General features: G+C 45.9%; 1 protein-coding gene across 1 annotated transcript in view; it reads left to right on the forward strand.

Annotated features, from left to right (window-relative positions):
* Window positions 1-20421, forward strand: part of nat10 (N-acetyltransferase 10) — a 122671-nt gene that overhangs the window by 23897 nt on the left and 78353 nt on the right. Inside the window, exon 3 of the mRNA XM_072466582.1 lies at window positions 15588-15679. Within this exon, the coding sequence (XP_072322683.1) occupies window positions 15588-15679 (92 nt within the window). The remainder of the gene's footprint in view (window positions 1-15587; window positions 15680-20421) is intronic.

Below are 20421 nucleotides of genomic sequence, written 5' to 3' on the forward strand. Positions count from 1 at the left end.
TCCATTTCGGATAGGTGTCCCTGCTGTTGTGAGAAATCCTCTTTTTCTCCACAGATGGCCAAAATCATGTGCTACTCCAAAACCATATCTGGAGTCAGTATAGATGTGAACAGTTTTATCTCTTGCCACATGCCATGCTTCTGTTAGTGCTTTTAATTCGGCCTGCTGAGCTGATGTACCTGGGGGCAAATTTCCTTCAGCTAATACTTCATATGGGCTTGTGACTGCCCACCCAGCTTTTCTGATACCCTTGTCAATGAAAGAGGAACCATCAGTGAATAGGACTAAATCTGGGTTCTGTAGTGGCTCTTCTTCTGTTAAGCTTACTTGTTCCATTTCTTCTATTATTTCCACACAGTCATGCCCTTCTCCCTCTCCTCCCTTTTGTTCCTCGGGAAGCAGGAGCAAAGATGATGGGTTTACAGGACTGGCTCTGAAAATATAGGTTGGGTGCTTCCAAAACTGCTGTTCCTCTAGTCCACCTAGCTGATGTAACTTGTGATACTCTATTCATGGACAGTAGAGAATGGACTGAATGTGGACATTTAATGCTTAACTTTTGGTCTAGGACAAGGCCTGATGTTGCCATTACAGCTCGACATGTGGCTTCCATGGCCCGTAAACAGCTGCCAAGTATAATGGAGTAGCACCCAACTGGTCTTAACTGATCACCATGTTCTTGGGCTAGTACTGCAGTCATGTAAACATCTTTTTCATGAACAAACATGGTAAAAGGTTTTCTGTTGTTTGGAATACCTAAGGCTGGTGCTGAACACAGGGCTTTTCTCAAATTTAGGAATGATTGCTTTTGTTCTGAATTGAGTTTAACTGTGTCTTTTGATTTCCGGTTTCCTTTTAAAAGATCATTCAATGGCTGAGCTAATTGAGTGTAAGAATCAATCCAATTTCTGTTAACAGTCCCAAAAAAATCTCACTTCCTGAACAGTTGAGAGTTCTTTTGCGGCTCTGATGGCAGCCATTCCATGCTGAGTAAGTTCCCTTTTGCCTTTGGATATTTTCTGACCTAAGTAGATAACTTCTTTCTGGAAAATTTGTGCTTTGGCAAGCTAGCTTTGTGGCCATTATCACTGAGGTGGTTCAGGACCACTCGTAGGTCTTTTTCGTGATCATCTTTATCGATGAAGGCTATCAGAACGTCATCTACATACTGGATAATGGTGGAAGGCAGATCAGGCAGTTGCATAGAACATAGAAAAATGCAGCACAGAACAGGCCCTTCGGCCCACGATGTTGTGCCGAACCTTTGTCCTAGATTAATCATAGATTATCATTGAATTTACAGTGCAGAAGGAGGCCATTCGGCCCCCCGAGTCTGCACCGGCTCTTGGAAAGAACACCCCACCCAAAGTCAACTCCTCCACCCAACACTAAGGGAATTTTGGACACTAAGGGCAATTTATCATGGCCAATCCACCTAACCTGCACATCTTTGGACTGTGGGAGGAAACCGGAGCACCCGGAGGAAACCCACGCAGACACGGGGAGGATGTGCAGACTCCGCAATGATAGTGACCCAAGCCGGAATCGAACCTGGGACCCTGGAGCTGTGAAGCAATTGTGCTATCCACAATGCTACCGTGCTGCCCTTGAGAACAAATAAATCTGCACTATATCATTTTACCGTAATCCATGTACCTATCCAATAGTTGCTTGAAGGTCCCTAATGTTTCGGACTCAACCACTTCCACAGGCAGTGCATTTCATGCCCCCACTACTCTCTGGGTAAAGAACCTACCTCTGACATCCCCCCTATATCTTCCACCATTCACCTTAAATTCATGTCCCCTTGTAATGGTTTGTTCCACCCGAGGAAAAGGTCTCTGACTGTCTACTCTATCTATTCCACTGATCCATCTTATAAACCTCTATCAAGTCGCCCCTCATCCTTCTCCGTTCTAATGAGAAAAGACCTAGCACCCTCATCCTTTCCTCTTAAGACCTACTCTCCATTCCAGGCAACATCCTGGTAAATCTCCTTTGCACCTTTTCCAAAGCTTCCACATCCTTCCTAAAATGAGGTGACCAGAACTGTACACAGTACTCCAAATGTGGCCTTACCAAAGTTTTGTACAGCTGCATCATCACCTCACGGCTCTTAAATTCAATCCCTCTGTTAATGAACGCGAGCACACCATAGGCCTTCTTCACAGCTCTATCCACTTGAGTGGCAACTTTCAAAGATGTATGAACGTAGACCCCAAGATCTCTCTGCTCCTCCACATTGCCAAGAACTCTACCGTTAACCCTGTATTCAGCATTCATATTTGTCCTTCCAAAATGGACAACCTCACACTTTTCAGGGTTAAACACCATCTGCCACTTATCAGCCCAGCTCTGCATCCTATCTATGGCTCTTTGCAGCCGACAACAGCCCTCCTCACTAACCACAACTCCACCAATCTTCGTATCGTCTGCAAATTTACTGACCCACCCTTCAACTCCGTTCATCCAAGTCATTAACGAAAATCACAAACAGCAGAGGACCCAGACCTGATCCCTGTGGTACGCCACTGGTAACTGGGATCCAGGCTGAATATTTGCCATCCACCACCACTCTCTGACTTCTATCGGTTAGCCAGTTGGTTATCCAACTGGCCAAATTTCCCACTATCCCATGCCTCCTTACTTTCTGCAGAAGCCTACCATGGGGAACCTTATCAAATGCCTTACTAAAATCCACGTATATCCACTGCTTTACCTTCATCCACATGCTTGGTCACCTCCTCAAAGAATTCAATAAGACTTGTAAGGCAAGACCTACCCCTCACAAATCCGTGCTGACTATCCCTAATCAAGCTGTGTCTTTCTAGATGCTCCGAAATCCTATCCTTCAGTACCCTTTCCATGACTTTGCCTACCACCAAAATAAAACGAACTGGCCTGTAATTCCCAGGGCTATCCCTGTTCCCTTTTTTGAACAGGGGCACGACATTCTCCACTCTCCATTCCCCTGGTACCACCCCTGTTGACAGTGAGGACGAAAAGACCATTGGCAACGGCTCTGCAATTTCATCTCTTGCTTCCCATAGAATCCTTGGATATATCCCGTCAGGCCCGGGGGACTTTATCCTCAAGTTTTTCAAAATGCCCAACACATCTTCCTTCCTAACAAGTATTTCCTCGAGCTTACCAGTCTGTTTCACACTGTCCTCTCCAACAATATGGCCCCTCTCATTTGTAAATACAGAAGAAAAGTACTCGTTCAAGACCTCTCCTATCTCTTCAGACTCAATACACAATCTCCCGCTACTGTCCTTGATCGGACCTACCCTCGCTCTAGTCATTCTCATATTTCTCACATATGTGTAAAAGGCCTTGGGGTTTTCCTTGATCCTACCCGCCAAAGATTGTTCATGCCCTCTCTTCGCTCTCCTAATCCCTTTCTTCAGTTCCCTCCTGGCTATCTTGTATCCCTCCAACGCCCTGTCTGAACCTTGTTTCCTCAGCCTTACATAAGTCTCCTTTTTCCTCTGAACAAGACATTCAACCTCTCTTGTCAACCATGGTTCCCTCACTCGACCATCTCTTCCATGCCTGACAGGGACATACATATCAAGGACACGTAGTAACTGTTCCTTGAACAAGTTCCACATTTCACTTGTGTCCTTCCCTGACAGCCTATGTTCCCAACTTATGCACTTCAATTCTTGTCTAACAACATCGTATTTACCCTTCCCCCAATTGTAAACCTTGCCCTGTTGCACACATCTATCCCTCTCCATTACTAAAGTGAAAGTCACAGAATTGTGATCACTATCTCCAAAATGCTCCCCCACTAACAAATCTATCACTTGCCCTGGTTCATTACCAAGTACTAAATCCAATATTGCCCCTCCCTCCTCCACATCTCTGCTACTATTGGGGGGCCTATAGAAAACGCCTAACAAGGTGACTGCTCCTTTCCTATTTCTGACTTCAACCCATACTACCTCAGTAGGCTGATACTCCTTGAACTGCCTTTCTGCAGCTGGTATACTATCTTTAATTAACAGTGCCACCCCCCCCCCCCCCCCCCACCTCTTTTACCACCCTCCCTAATCTTATTGAAACATCTATAACCAGGGACCTCCAACAACCATTTCTGCCCCTCTTCTATCCAAGTTTCCGTGATGGCCACCACATCGTTGTCCCAAGTACCGATCCATGCCTTAAGTTCACCCACCTTATTCCTGATGCTTCTTGCGTTGAAGTATACACACTTCAACCCATCTCCGTGCCTGCCAGTACTCTCCTTTGTCAGTGTTCCCTTCCCCACTGCCTCATTACACGCTTTGGCGTCCTGAATATTGGCTACCTTAGTTGCTGGGCTACAAATCCGGTTCCCATTCCCCAGCCAAATTAGTTTAAACCCTCCCGAAGAGTACTAGAAAATCTCCCTCTCAGGATATTGGTGCCCCTCTGGTTCAGATGCAACCCGTCCTGTTTGTACAGGTCCCACCTTCCACAGAATTTGCTCCAATTATCCAAATACCTGAAGCCCTCCCTCCTACACCATTCCTGCAGCCACGTGTTCAGCTGCACTCTCTCCCTATTCCTAGCCTCGCTATCACGTGGCACCGGCAACAAACCAGAGATGACAACTCTGTCTGTCCTGGCTTTTAACTTCCAGCCTAACTCCCTAAACTCATTTATTACCTCCACACCCCTTTTCCTACCTACGTCGTTGGTACCAATGTGCACCACGACTTCTGGCTGCTCCCCCTCCCCCTTAAGGATACTGAAGACACAGTCCGAGACATCCCTGGCCCTGGCACCCGGGAGGCAACATACCTTCCGGGAGTCTCGCTCGCGACCACAGAATCTCCTATCTATTCCCCTAAACATTGAATCTCCTACAACTATTGCTTTTCTATTCTCCCTCCTTCCCTTCTGAGCCCCAGAGCCAGACTCCGTGCCAGAGACCTGGCTGCTAGACTTCCCCCGGTAGGTCATATTCCCCCCCCCCCTCCCCCCCCCCAGCATCCAAAATGGTGTACTTGTTTTGAAGGGGAACAGCCACGAGGGATCCCTGCACTGTCTGCCTGTTTGTTTTTTTTCCCCTGATTGTAACCCAGCTATTCTTGTCCTGTACCTTGGGTGTGGTTACCTCCCTGTAACTCTTCTCTATCACCCCCTCTGCCTCCCGGATGATCTGAAGTTCATCCAGCTTCAGCTCCAGTTCCCTAACACGGTCTTTGAGGAGCTAGAGTTGGGTGCACTTCCCGCAGGTCTAGTCAGCGGGGACACCGGTGGTATCCCTCACCACCCACATCCTACAGGAGGAGCATGCAACTGGCCTAGCCTCCATCCCATCTTATCTTACAGAATATAGCTGCCCTGTGGACCAACTTGATCTCCGCCCTCTGACTCTGCTCCCAGTCAGCTGCACTCTCTGTAAACTCCTGGCTCTCTTCTCACTCTTTGCGGAAATGTAGGAAACAAAATGAAAGGAGCACCTTACTCCCTCCTCACCTAACTCCCTCAGTCACCAAACTCTCACTATAGCACTCACATGCACCAAATTCAGCTCTCCCTCAGTCACCAAACTCTCACTATAGCACTCAAATGCACCAAATTCAGCACTCGGTGCAAACAAAGTCTGCACTGCAGGGGATCACTTTTATACTGTGAATCTAGCCTCTGTAAACTGGCCTAATCCAATTAACTAATTAACAAGCTCCAGCTGAAAGTGCCTACAAGTAGAAGCTTTGTTTAAAGCTGATTGAAAATTCACCTTCTAAACCAAACAGCAACTTTTAAGTTAATTAACTAAATAAAAGAAAGACTAGACTTTAGATAAAAATGAAGCCTTATACTCCCTCAGTCACCAAACTCTCACTATAGCACTCAAATGCACCAATTTCAGCACTCAGTGCAAAAACAGAGATGATTCTGTAGAGCCATGTGGTAAACAGTTGGGCTCTTGTGAGAACCTTGCGGTAGTCTAGTCCATGTGTACTGTTGTTGATTAACGGTAAAAGCAAACCATGGTTGTATATCCTCAGCTAGTGGTACTGATCAGAAACCATTTGCCACGTCAATGACTGAAAACCATTGAAGGTCAGGTGTTAAAGAGTTAAAGATTGTAGATGGGTCTGCCACTAAAGGAGCCTTTCTGACGATGAATTGATTCGCTCTTCTATAGTCAATAGTTAGGCGTCATGTGCCATTAGCCTTTTTTACAGGCCATACAGGGCTGTTTGAGGAGCTGTGAATGCGTACTAAAATTCCCCTTTCTTCAAGTTGTTTTATTATAGGTAGAATGCCTTGAATTGAAGTTTTGTTAATGGGGTATTGTTTGGTACAAGGTGGAGCGGATCCAATGAAGGTGACTGGTTCGAGTTTTAAGAGGCCACAATCATTTTTGTCTTTGGCCCAAATTGGGTGATTTTGTATCTTTTTGATGTGTCTAATGGACCAGGTGATTTTTCCATTATCGAAATTAAGTGAAGAATTTAGTTGAGATAAGATGTCCATACTTAGAAGTGCTTGTGTTACCAGACCTACCCAAATTGATGCCATCAGTTGATGTGGTCCAAATTCTAACAGCGGTAGATCAGTTTGTCGGAGGGTAAAATAATCTCCTCCTGCAGCAAAAGCGTTAATTTTTCCTGCAGTTAAGGGAAATAAACCAGCATAGGTTTGAGTAACACAGGTAAGTTCAGCTCCAGTGTCAAAAAGAAAATCGATATAAAAACCTCCCACTCTTAGCGATATATATAGTCCATCCTTTTTCTGTTCCAAAAGTGCATGTAGAGAAATATGAAAAGAATCACCAAGAGTGGGGTCCATTAGTTTGTTGAATAATCAAACATAGAACGCCTTTGAGCTGGAGTTAAGCTGTTCAACATTTCATTCATGTCATTGTCGTCATCGTCTTGAGTGTAATTGATTGCGCATCAGTGTGCACACTTCCCAGGGAGTGTGCATGACAGCTGCATCCTGGGTCAGTCGGACATCCCTGGACTCTTGGAGGACCACCCCGGGATAGCCGGTTGGCTCTTGGGGGATAAGGGGTAACAGCTGAGGACCTGGCTAATGACGCCAGTACGGAGGCCAGTGAGCGATGTGGACACCCTCTGCAACAAGGCTCATGCGGCCACCCAATCTGTCATTGAGAGGTGCATCGGACTGTTCAAAATGCGGTTCCGATGCCTCGACCGCTCTTGTAGAGCACTGCAGTGCACCCCCCAGAGAGTCGTCCGCTTTGTGGTGGTCTACTGTGATCCCTGAAAGTTGCCACCCAGGTTGAGAGGGTTGTTAAGAAGGCGTACGGTGTGTTCGCTTTTATTGGTAGAGGGATTGAGTTTCGGAGCCATGTGGTCATGTTGCAGCTGTACAAAACTCTGGTGCAGCTGCATTTGGAGTATTGCGTGCAATTCTGGTCGCCGCATTATAGGAAGGATGTGGAAGTATTGGAAAGGGTGCAGAGGAGATTTACCAGAATGTTGCCTGGTATGGAGGGAGATCTTATGAGGAAAGGCTGAGGGACTTGAGGCTGTTTTCGTTAGAGAGAAGAAGGTTAAGAGGTGACTTAATTGGGGCATACAAGATGATCAGAGGATTGGACAGGGTGGACAGTGAGAGCCTTTTTCCACGGATGGTGATGTCTAGCATGAGGGGACATACCTTTAAATTGAGGGGAGATAGATATAAGACAGATGTCAGAGGTAGGTTCTTTACTCAGAGAGTAGTAAGGGCGTGGAATGCCCTGCCTGCAACAGTAGTGGACCCGCCAACACCAAGGGCATTCAAATGGTCATTGGATAGACATATGGACGATAAGGGAATAGTGTAGATGGGCTTTAGACTGGTTTCACAGGTCGGCGCAACATCGCGGACCGAAGGGCCTGTACTGTGCTGTAATGTTCTATCGCGTGCGTCCCTACGTGGGAATGCTGGGAGGTCTAGAATCCCTGTACGCAAGTCTGGGTGTGTCTTCTTGGAACGTGACTAGGTGTGTCTTGTCTGTGCGTGTTACATGACTGGCCAGTCTGGCCATGGGGCGGAAACTTACTGAATGAGTCATTGGACACTTCACTAAATTTCTTGACTCGAGCCGTTGTTTATAATAACCTGAAACCATACAATGCCCTAATTTACCACAAAAAAGACAGCGTGAAAGTTTATGTGATTTTAATGGAGCAAGGATGCATGCGGAACCCGATGCTACTGGGGAGGTTGTAGTTATTGCTGACATCCCTGCAGGGGCTGCAGCAGCTGCTGCTGGAGCAGCAGGTGACACAGGCTGAATTTGAGCCGCTGGAGTATTATAGTTTGCCTGGTTATGCATGCCACAATCTATCTGAAATAATCGGTCAACTGTTTCGCGATATGTACCAGCTGTGGCCCAATTTAGTAAAATCAGATTCAGAGCATTAGATATTTCAGGTTTAACATCGGCTACAAAAGCCATTTTAATCGGCCCTGATGTGCTTGAATCCCAAGTATCTGTTTCATTTCGGAGTTTCATTCCTGAATGTTCTATCCAGACATCTTCGAAATCTTGTATACCTTCAGTATGTTTCTGAATGCAAGATGTAATTTTAGACCAATTGGTTCAAGGAGGGCAAAATTTTAATAGCCAATTTTTTACTGCTAGCCAACCAGCTTCTAAATTCTGAAAATCTTCTCCAAGGGCAATTTCTACTTCGTCTCCAAGAGTTCTGCTGTCACGAGTGCCTACCATAATAGACAGAATTTGTACTCCATCTAATAGGTGGAGATGATAAATGGATTGCAATCTGTGAAGTTGTTCCCACGTGGTCAAACCACCCCTGTTTGGGTGTTGAAGATCTTTAGACCATCTGTCTATTTTTTTCAGGGTCTGCGACCTCATGAACCCAATGATGGCCAAATACAGTTTTAGTGGTTGTCAAATTGTTTTTTTTATTTCTTTACTTCCAATTTTAACACGTTTGCGGCGCAATGGTGCTAATTGAATTACTTTTGTAGTTTGCATTCTAGGTACGTTTATTTCATCACTTTCTTCATCTGAGTCAGTTGGGAAATGAAAATTAGGTTTTGATTTATTGCTTACACTTGATCTTGGCTGTGGAACTGGAGCTGTTTGTGCAACTGGAGTCGGTTGTGAAATTGGAGCTGTTTGTTGAATTGGAGCTGCAAGATTGTCTGACAATATTTTGCAGTGTCCTTTTAAATTGTTCATTTCACCTTCCAAAACACATCTTTCCTCGACTAACTGACAATTTTTACTTTTGATTTCATCAGTTTCTGTTTGTAACTGCTGGTATTTGGACTCTGATTCGCTATTTTTAAAGTTGTAATTCATCAATTTGAAATGAGTGTTGTTGAACTTCAAAGGTTTCATAATGTTTAATCTGGTCACATCTTTCACGTTTGGGTTTTGCATCTCGCAATTCTTCAACAACTGCGGCTAGTTGGTCTTTAGTGCAGTTAAGGTCATGATCGCTTTTAGTTTTTGCGATTGTCTCTTGCAGTCTGCGGAGCTGTGCCATTACTGCAAAAGACCATTTCATACGTTTTCCTATATTTAAGTGTGTGATTTTTCCCCATGCCCTCTTGATGTTCTTAGGGGACTACAGTCCTTTGGGGATGTCATAATTTGATTCAATGTTTGTGGCTACTTTAGACAGCCCAAAATGTCTATAAATTGAAGATCTAAGATCTCCCAATATATCGTCAACAGAGACATCTGGTACAGCGCGACCTCCCTTGGAAGTTGTGGGAAGTAGTTCTCTACCATTTGAAGGTTCTGAATCTTTTTTAGGATTTATGTCCGCCATAAACTCAGCCTTACACCCAATGTTTTGGTCGTCAAGTATGTTTTTATGCAATCTTTGTACACTATCGTGACTATTCACTATTCAGTCCCGTTTTATTTTAGTTTCTACAACCGGCACCCGTCTGAAAAAAGTCCTTTCTAAGGGGTCGAAGCACTGCTTGATGCGGCTTTAAGACTTCTAATGGGTGAAAAAGATGTTTCTTACCCCAGTGTAGCCATTTTTCTTTGGGTCTTCTGTCCTTCAGGGCTTCCGTTAGCGGTACGATCTTCGGTCTTCCGATTTCCTCTGATTCTCCCCGATCATCTCCGACTCGTTCAGATTCTTTCCGATCATCTCCGATTTCTTCCGATCGCCGTCTCAACACTCCTCCCCTTTTGCCGAACTACGCCAAATTGAAGAGATCTACCATGCAGATTGAGTGAAGTCTTGCAACACTAAAACTCAGTAGAAATTTGAGTTAAATTTCTCGGATGCAAACAAGAATCTTTATTGCCTCTATTTGATTACAATTGAGAGAAACTTAAATCTATTCTCAATAAAGTCCGGCTAGCAAAAGGACTTAAAGAGAAGTAACTTATAAACAATTTAACTTTCAAAATAATACAGAGATGGTTTCTTGCTTACGGCATAACAGCTTGTGTTTATTTCAAGAGTTCGAGTGGAAAAGTGAAAATATGAAAATAAAGATAGCGAGTAGTTAGATCAAAGTATAGAATGATCCTGGATAAAGATGGCCGTCGGGACCATCATGTTTAAGGAGAATCTTATCAATCTTTAGTCATCTGTCTACACCTCTATGTCATCCTAATTGGTTTGGGTTAGAATGAAATACATTTGATTAGATGATTAACTGTCGATCCTTAATGTGCAACATAAATGCTTCATGTTTGAATATTTGTGTATGTTATGGAATGTGATTCTGTGCTTTTATCAAGGCTGGTTTCTACTGGTTTTCTGCTGACTTTGCTTTATCCACATTATGAGCAATGGTGCCTTCATGTTGCTTTGGTGGTTACTTGACCTTGATCTAGATTACTGGTACAGCTCATTTCTTAATGTCAAACTGACTGAAAATATGTTCATCAGAACAATAGCTTTTTCATCTTACTTCGTGAAAATGTTGCTTTTATCTCCAATTAGTTTATGCCTGTGTCAGGCTTTTTGTGTCTCTGTTGAAGCTATGTGTTTTGTCATGACCTGAGGTTATGAGTGCTAAAATCCTTATTTTAAAATGGGTATTAAAACGGGGTCTTAATATTTACATTAAAATAGCCTTTTTACCTATCAGATCTATCAGGAAATAGTTGATTCTATCAGTGAATAAGACTGGGGACTGGTGCATGCATTCAAAACTGTTGCTAAAAGTAGAAAGGAAACCGCAATGGCCTTGGTCACAAATCTTCAATCCTTCTTAGCTATGAAAATTCTGTGGTACTGGAGAGCACCTCACGTTACATCCTCCTTCAAGAAGGGAGAGAAGGAAGAACTCATCTGAGCAAAATTTTATCATCTGCTTCCCCAAAAAGGTCCAAAAAAACCCCAGGAAAGACACCAGATCCAATTCCTTTCACAAGGGGTGTGATTATTATATCCTCAGGTTACACTCTCAGATCAAATATTGGGCAATACAGGCACATTCATTACTGTAAGTGACCATTGCCGGGAGTGGATAGTGACGCTGAAACTCTGAGACTTAGCAGATGTAATATTTCTAACTATTCCCCAGTTACAAAATGGCAGCGCTAACAAATGTGAAGCAAACATCTTCCTGATTTGTAATTTAGATAAGATGCAGATATTTGTACCAATTGCAATGGCGTTGTTGTAACAGAGCAATATATTTCTTTGTTTTTTCTGCCGTCTTCAACACAGTTGACCACAACATTTCCCTCTATTAATTGGGTTAGCGTTGAGGGGGGCAGGGGTTAGCTTCGGGGGAGGGCAGAGTTCTGTTGCGGGGGCATGCAGCATGAGTAAGGCTGCTTTGGGTTATTGGAGGGGGTTCAGAAGTGGACGCAGATCCTAGGGGTGGGCAGGTCAAGGGTGTGCATGGGAAATATGAGTGAGGTTGTCGCGAGAGGGAGAGCCTGTGGAAGGTGACGGTGATGGGTTGCAGGCTTATGGCATGTGTTAGTGTGTGGCAGCGGATGAAGGAGGTTCAAGAGTGATGGTAGGATGGATAAAGGGTGCACTAGAAGGAAAGGGTTCGGAGATCAATGGTTTTGGCGGTGGTGGCACAAGTGGGTTACATGTGGAGGGTCGAAGGTATTGGAGCATGTTTGGAAGTAAATGCGCACAATCCCGCTGAGGCACTGTCCACTCCCTCGATGTACAGGTCACAAAATGCTGATTGGGAGGAGGGTCATTGGGTGGGCAGAGCTGGAGGTCAGTTAATCTGGACAATTGGAAAAGAATCCTCTCATACAATCCTGACCAAGGGAGGGTGTTTCTCCAGATTAGGCAGTGAAGGACAAGGGGAGAGTGTGTTTGGAGGCTTCATGCACATGGCTCGCAAGGGGCCTGGCAAAGGTCGGTGCCTCACCATGGAGACCTCGATGTGCGTACATGTCGATGCCACCACATCAGAGAGCAGGTGGATGGACTCTGCTTTGGGTGTCACTCTGTTGTAGGCTTTCAAAACTTCTACCTGAAGTTTCCCACCTCTCTGAATCTTCATCATCATGTCCTAGACCACTCCCAGAGGCTCATCATTTGACTCGGACCCTGGTTATACCTGCCTCCTCCTGCTGAGGACACCTGTCTGTGCAGTGACCACCACAATGTGAGCTTGAGCCTATACTGGATCTATAGCATCGAGATGTGCATACGGGCTGGTGGAGGGTGCAGGTGAATCCTGTGACTGCTGTACAGGTGAAAATTAATTGACATCCTCCTCGCTCCCCTGCGGGCTGGGGCTACATTCAGGATTGGGGTCTGCCCTTGTACTCTTCCTGCTGGCACCTGTACTGAAGGAGCATAGAATGGGTAACTTAGATGAGCTGCTTGCCACATCTGACAGAGCCTCGCCCTCTGGTTTCTATGAGCATTGATTAAGCTCCCTCACTGGATGGCTGGGGGAAACTGGCCTCGCCATTGCTGTCAGGTCGGCAGCCACTCTTCGTACTGTGAGAGGGGGTGGAGATTGGGCTTGCACCCTCCTGTCCTCTTTCTCTTTCACTTGTGTGCTAATTTGTCCTACGTAAGGAAAAAAGATGGTTAGTGAGCACTTGTGATGTTTTTATACTGCTAATGTCCACTGCCAACCAATAGCAACTGTGAAAGATGCACTGCTGCTAGTCCTCAGAAGGACAAGGACAACAGAGGCATGGCAGCAGCTGCATTTGTAGTTGCCCACCTATGCCAAACCCCACCCCCAGAAAGATTTGAGCCCCCCGTGTAGCTGGGTCAACGGCCTGCAGTTTCCTCCCTACTTGCAGACCACATGGACTGCAGTGGGATTATGAAGCAGCACCCCAGCATCTTGCAACGTGTTGTTATGCACATGGAGCGCAGCTAGTGGCCTTGCGATTGAGGCCCATGTCCCCGTTCCCATTCGGCGAGGCGAGTATGGAGAGTAGAGGGATCCCATTCGGCGAGGCGAGTATGGAGAGTAGAGGGATCATTTATCCTGGCGATGCAGATGAGGTCATTCAGATTTTTCCTGCATTGCAGGGCAGTCCTTTCCATGGAGTTGGTACTCACCACCCTGCCGACTTCCTCCCTTGCAGGGGTGGTGGGATGGGTGGACCTACCCGTCCCATCCCCCGGATGAAGGACTGTCCTCTTGCCCTCCATTGTATTCAATAGTTTGTCCAGTGAGGCATCACCAAACCTTAGGCCCTGTACTGGTTGAGTCCTGCCTGCCATGTCCCGCTCTGAAGTCTCAGTGCGCAATGAATGAATAGCTGTCTGTGTGTCTTTTAAATATGACGGCAGGGTGTGTGACTTCCTTCCCAACTGGTTATGCGAAACATCGGGAAACACCCGGCTGCATAATTAACAAACTCAGCATTGTGCGATTTGGTAGGTTTTCCTACTAGGTTCTGTGGCAGGAATCCTTCTGACTTCCCTCTTCTCTCTTCTCTCTCTCTCTCTCTCTCTCTCTCTCTCTCTCTCTCTCTCTCTCTCTCTCTCTCTCTCTTCCCCCCCCCCCATGAGTCCACCCATGGTCTTAGAGATTTTTTAAAAACATTTTTATTCTTCTCCTTTTTCACATTTTCTCCCAAGTTTGCACCCACCAACAATAATCAGTAACGAATGCAATGTCAATCCCCATATCAATAACAAGAATTCCATCATCCCACCAAACTCCTAAACAGCAGCCCGCATTTTAACATAAACAAATAACAAAAAGTCATCAGGAAATCACCCATAGTCACCATCAACACACATAGTCCCCCGTCCCCCAATCCTCCCACCCGCCCCCCTAATGTTCAGTGTAATCCAATTCTAGAAAGTGCATAACTAATAACGCCCATGAATTGTAGAATCCCTCCATCCTTCTCCTCAGTTCAAATTTGACCTTCTCAAGAGTCAAGGATTCCAGCAGGTCCCCCCGCCACGCCAGGGCACAGGGTGGAGAGGTTGATCTCCATCCCAATAGGATCCGCCTTCAGGATCAACGAGGCAAAGGCTACAACATCTGCCTCTGCACCCGTTTCCAACACCGGCTGGTCCGACACCCCGAATATGGCCTCTTGAGGGCCCGGGTCCAGTTTCACGTGCAACTCTTTAGAGATTACCCTAAAAACCTCCTTCCGGTAATCCTCCAGCTTTGGACAGAACCAAAACATATGAACGTGATTTGCAGGGTCCCTCCGCAACGTTCACATACATCTTCTACCCCCTCAAAGAGCCGGCTCATCCTCACCCTTATGAGGTGTGCTCTATATGCCACATTCAGCTGTATCAACCCCCACCTCGTGCACGAGGTGGAGGGGTACACCCTCCGGAGCACCTCACACCAGAACCCCTCCTCTATACCCTCTCCTAACTCTTCCTCCCACTTTGCTTTGATCCCATCCAGCGGTGCCTTCTCCTCTTCCAAAATAGCCCTGTAAACCCCCGACACTACCCTCTCCCAACTCTTCCTCCTACTTTGCCTTGATCCCATCCAGCAATGCCTTCTCCTCTTCCAAAATAGCTCCGTAAACCACCGACACTACCCCCTTCTCCAGTCCCCCTGTCGCCAGCACCTCCTCCAATAATGTGGAGGCCGGCTCTACCGGGAAGCTGTGCATGTCCTTTCTGGCAAAGTCTTGAACCTGCATGTATCTAAATATTTCCCCCTGCTCCAGTCCATACTTTGCTCCCAGCTCCTTCAATCCTGCAACCGACCCCCAATAAATAAATCTTTTAGTGTCCTAATTCCTTTCTCCTCCCATCTCCGAAAATTTCTATTCCACTTCCCAAGCTCAAATCCATGATTCCCCCGAATCGCCATTTCCCTTGACCCTGCCCCCCACCTGAATTGCTGGCGAAACTGCCTCCAAATTCTCAGCGAAGCCATTACTACCGGACTCCCTGAGTATTTCCTCGGGAGCGGCACTGTTGCTAATGCCTTCAATTCCGACCCCCTACACAAACTCTCCTCCATTCTGACCCCCATTGGGAGTCAACCCCTCTGACCCAGCTCCACATCTTGTCCACATTTGCAGCCCAGTAATATGGTCTTAGAGTTAATGTTGGTGTTTTCAGTAGGGTTACAGAAATCCCATACCTCTTGGCTGTTTCACTATCTGGTTAAGCAGGTGATCTTGATGAAGATTTCCCTACTTATGAGATTTCACAGGAACCTTTTTTTGTCTGTTTTCACTGCAGGTGGTTATACTTCATCATATGTTGTCTAAAGCTACAATAAAGGCCAGACCATCTGTACTGTGGTGTTACAAGAAGGAACTTGGCTTCAGCAGGTAATGTACAATTAGGTGGTAAATACTCGAGTCATTTACAGCACACAAGGATATCATTCGGCCTGTCAATTCTGTGCCAGCTCTCTGGGGAAATCCCCATCTGTCCCATCCTCCAACTTGATCCCTGTTGGCCTGTAGGTTTATTTCTTTCAAATGGCCATCCTGTTTCCTTTTGAAATCTTTGATTCTTTCTACTTCCACTACCCTCGTGGACAGCGAGTTCCAGATTATTACCACTGTTCGCCCGCTCGGTGTTCCCACTCTTTATGCTGTTCCCCGTTCAGTTTTCCCATCCCCGCACCGGGTTCCCACTCTTTATGCTGTCCCCTGCTCGGTGTTCCCACTCTTTATGCTGACCCCCGCTCCGAGTTCCCACTCTTTATGCTGTTACCCGCCCCGTGTTCCCACCCCTGCTCCGAGTTCTCACTCTTTATGCTGTCCCCTGCTCCGAGTTCCCACTCTTTATGCTGTTCCCCGCTCCGTGGACCCACCCTCACTCCGTGTTCCCACTCTTTATGCTGTCTCCCGCTCGGTATTCCCACTCTTTATGCTGTTCCCCATTCAGTGTTCCCATCTTCGCTCCGGGTCCCCACTCTTTATGCTGTTCCCCGCTCCTTGTTCCCACTCTTTATGCTGTCCCCCACTCTGAGTTCCCACTCTTTATGCTGGTCCCTGCTCCGTGGATCCACCCTCACTCCGTGTTCCGACTCATTATGCTGTCCCCCGCTCTGAGTTCCCACTCTTTATGCTGTTCCCCGCTCCGTGGACCCACCCTCACTCCGTGTTCCGACTCTTTATGCTGTTCCCCGCTCCGTGTTCCCACCTTCGCTCCGGGTTCCCACTCTTTATGCTGTTCCCCGCTCTGTTTTGCTGCCGCTGGTGTTGCCACTCTTTATACTAATTCCAACTTAGAATTTTAAATATTAAATTATTTGGATGACTTCAATCTATTCTTTTTCTAAAACTGCTAGTTAAGTTTGTATGCAGTCTTTAAACAATATGATCGTTAATTCAATGCCAACTAAATGTAAGGTAATAGTTTCATCACTTCGATCTCAATCCTGATTGTAATAAATTGTTCGAGATTTCCATTTGTTTTCTTTTTGTTTGTTTTTTTTCCTTTGTCTCTGTTCTCTCAATTCTATTTTCTGAATGTGGCATGTCTTTAATTCACTCTTATTCTCTGTTTTACAACTATCCTTAAACATCACTGGTAAAGGAAATGTACGGATGGTCCTGCCAGTCACTCACGCCCTAGTTGCTCCTACGCGGTCATTATTGGTTCGTTCTTCCAGAATGTTTTGACACAAGAATAATTCAAGCTAAGGGTGCACTGAAATGTCTGTCTCATGGTGTATGTCATAAGATTCCCAACTTGGATAGGTTTGGCTGACACTTTTTCTTCCCACCTCCTGCACTGTTTCTGAGGTCTACCATCTTCTGAGGTCTACCATCTTCCCATCTTTCCCTACTACAAACTACCTATACCACCTCCTCATTGACTGATTTGCTATGAGCAACATCACTCAGGATTCACTAATAATGTACACTCCTCGCATTGCATTAGGTTCAGAAACAAAATTAATGAAAAGCCAAAAACCTGCACTTGCTGTTCTACGAAATTCCATGCCTAAAAATTAACCACTTTTTACTTAGTTTAACGTTGCAAAGTTTAATCATCAGTCATTTTGACCTAAGTTTTGATTTCCGCCATGCACATTTTGTAATTTGAAGAGAATCCATAACAGGAAACCACGATTTAATGCTCCTGTACTTGTATTAAAAAATATATATATTGATTTGTACAAGGCTTCCACTGCTGTAAAAAAAAAATAGATAAAGGATTTTTCTCTTATTATTGTAATGTTTCTTTAATCCAACAACCTGTTCAAATCTTGGTGTCCTTCTTAACAAATAAGAATGAAAAGTAGCATTGTATTATGGTAATGGTCCAATTGCATAAAATACATGGGCTGGATTCTCTGCCGGAGGGATACTCCGTTTTGCCGGCAGCTCGGGGTTTCCCAACGACGTGGGGCTGCCCCAAAATGGGAAACCCTGTTGACCAGCTGGCGAAACGGAGCATCCCGCTGGCGTGCTGAACCAGGAATATGGCGCGGCGGGTCAGAGAATCCAGCCCCATAACTTTGGCTATTGGAGTCAAAACAATGTTGATCTTCAAAACTCTTGGAATGTATTGGATAAATAGCTGCAGCAAGACTTTGTGGACATCGCTGACTAGGCCAGCATATATTTCCTTTCTCTAATTGTCCTTCAGAAGGTGGGGGTGAGTTGCATTCATGAACCATTGCAGTCCATATGGTGTAGGTACACAAATTGTACTGTTAGGTAGGGTGTTCCAGAAGACTTCCGGTGACAGCGGGCGGGAGGCAGCCGCACGTTGGAGGGCTCCCGTTCGGGAACGGCATTGTCGGGGGTTAACGCCCGGTCCTAAGGCCAGCGAAGGAAGTAAACGTCGGGAGACAGCACAGAGGAGGGGAATGTCGAAGACCAGCAAAAAAACGGCTGTGAAAAAAGCGGCTGAAAGTCCGTCGGGGAGTGGAAAGGTCACCGCGAGGTCAGTAAAGAAAATGGAGGCTGGAGCACCAGGGGAGGCCGCATTGCTTACGGCTGAAGAAATAACGAAGGTGATGGCTGCGGAATTCGAAAGGCATTGAGAAATGGCCATGTGCCGATGTAACCTCATGACTGTATTTTCTTCTTTTTTGTTTCACTGCGTGCGGGTACAGGGGCTAAAGGAGCCAATGTTGTATATATTTGGACAAGGGAAGGGATGGGACTTTCACTCAAAATGAGGGCTCTTTGGGGTGTAGATGGATATGCGGGGTGTGTGTGCTAAAAAGGGATCTCTGGGCTTTCCTAGCACCGGGCAAGGGGGAAAGGGACCTGGGCGGGGGCCTCCATGCTGGCCGGTTTAAGCCGGCCAGTGAATGGGAGTGAGGTGGGGGGAGGGGTTGCGGCCATCGGAGCCTGGCAGAACAGTGTCCGAGTGGTCTAGCCGGGGTGGAAAGTTGGGGGGAAGGAACCGAGGTTGGGAGGAGGAGTTTTACAAGAGGCAGTGGACGGGAGGAGCTGGAGACTTTTGGGGGGGGTGTACAACTCTTGGGTATCATGTACGGTACTCTTTCAGAGGCTGGATGGCGTTGAGTGTAGGTGTGGAGGGGGGAGTGGACTCTATAGGTCAATGGTGACCATGGGCGGTCCCGGACTCCTTTTTCTTTTTCTCCTTTGTTTTTTGTTTCCACCGTGGGAGGGTTTGGTTTATTGGATGCATATATTGACAGGTGGGCCGTTGTTTGGGGTGGTGGGAGGATGGGATCATTGGTATTGTTAAGGGGATTGATTTTGTATTTGTTACCATTTACTGTTTGTGGGTGGGGTGTACATTTTTGAAGGAAAATGTGAAAATGTAGAATAAAAAAATATTTAAAGAAAGGTAGGGTGTTCTAAGACTTTGACCCAGTGATGGTGAAGGAACGGTGATATTTTTCCAAGTCAGGATGGTGTATGGCTTAGAGGGCACCTTTCAGGTGGTGGTGTTACCATGGACCTGCTGCCATGGTTCAACAGGTCACAGGTTTGGAAGCTGCTATCGAAGGGGCCTTGATGAGTTCCTGCAGTGCATCTTGTAGATGGTGCACACTGCTGTTACTGTGCATTGGTGATCGAGAGAGCAAACATGATGGATGGGGTGCCGATCAAGTGTCCTGGATGATGTCAAGTTTGAGTGTTGTTGGAGCTGCATGCATCCAGACAAGTGGGGCGTATTCCATCACACTCCTGACTTTGCACCATATAGATTATGGACAGGCTTTGGGGAGTAAGGAGGTGAGTTACTCGCCACAGGATTCCTAACTTCTGACGTGCTCTTGTAACCACCGTATTTAGATGGCTAGTCTAGTTTAGTTCCTGGTCAATGGAAACTTCCAGGATCTTGATCGCAGAGGATTCTGCAATGGTAACGTCATTGAATGACAAGGCGAGGTAGTTAGATTCTCTCTTGTTGGAGATGGTCATTGGCACTTGTGTGGCGTGAATGTTACTTGCTACTTGTCATCCAAAGCCTGAATGTTGTCCAGTCTTACTGTATAAGGAAATGGACCACTTCTGTATCTGACAAATCATGAATGGTGCCGAACGTTGTGCAGTCGTCAGTGAACATCCCCACTTTTGATGTTCTGAGTCGGAAAGGTCATAAGAGTATACGAAATAGAAACAGAAGTAGATCATCAGCCCCTTGAGCCTGCTCCACCATTCAGTATAACCATGGCTGATCTTCGGCTTCAATCATTTTTCTGTGCCCTCCTCATATCCCTTAATTTCCTGAGAGACCAAAAATCTCTCTATCTCAACCTTAGTTGTATTCCATGATGGAGCATGAGGTAGAGAATTCAAAACCCTTGAAGTATGAAGAATCTTTGAAGAAAGATTTTCTCGTCATCTCAGTCCGAAATGATCAGCTCCTTGCCCTCTAACTGTGCCCCCTTGTTACAAATTACTCCGACAATGGGAACAGTCTCTCAGCGTCAACACTATCAAGCCCCTTCAGAATTTTATATGTAATCGATGAAGCAGCTGAAGATGTTTGGATGTTGGATACTACCCTGAGGTATTAATTCATTGGATGTTGCCACCACTGGAAAGGCCAGCAATTTGTCGCCCATCCTTAATTGTCTGTGCGAACAATTAAGAATTAAGCACATGACTGTGTCTCGAGTCAC

The sequence above is a fragment of the Scyliorhinus torazame genome, chromosome 10 (assembly GCF_047496885.1).
Source record: "Scyliorhinus torazame isolate Kashiwa2021f chromosome 10, sScyTor2.1, whole genome shotgun sequence".
NCBI lineage: Eukaryota > Metazoa > Chordata > Chondrichthyes > Carcharhiniformes > Scyliorhinidae > Scyliorhinus > Scyliorhinus torazame.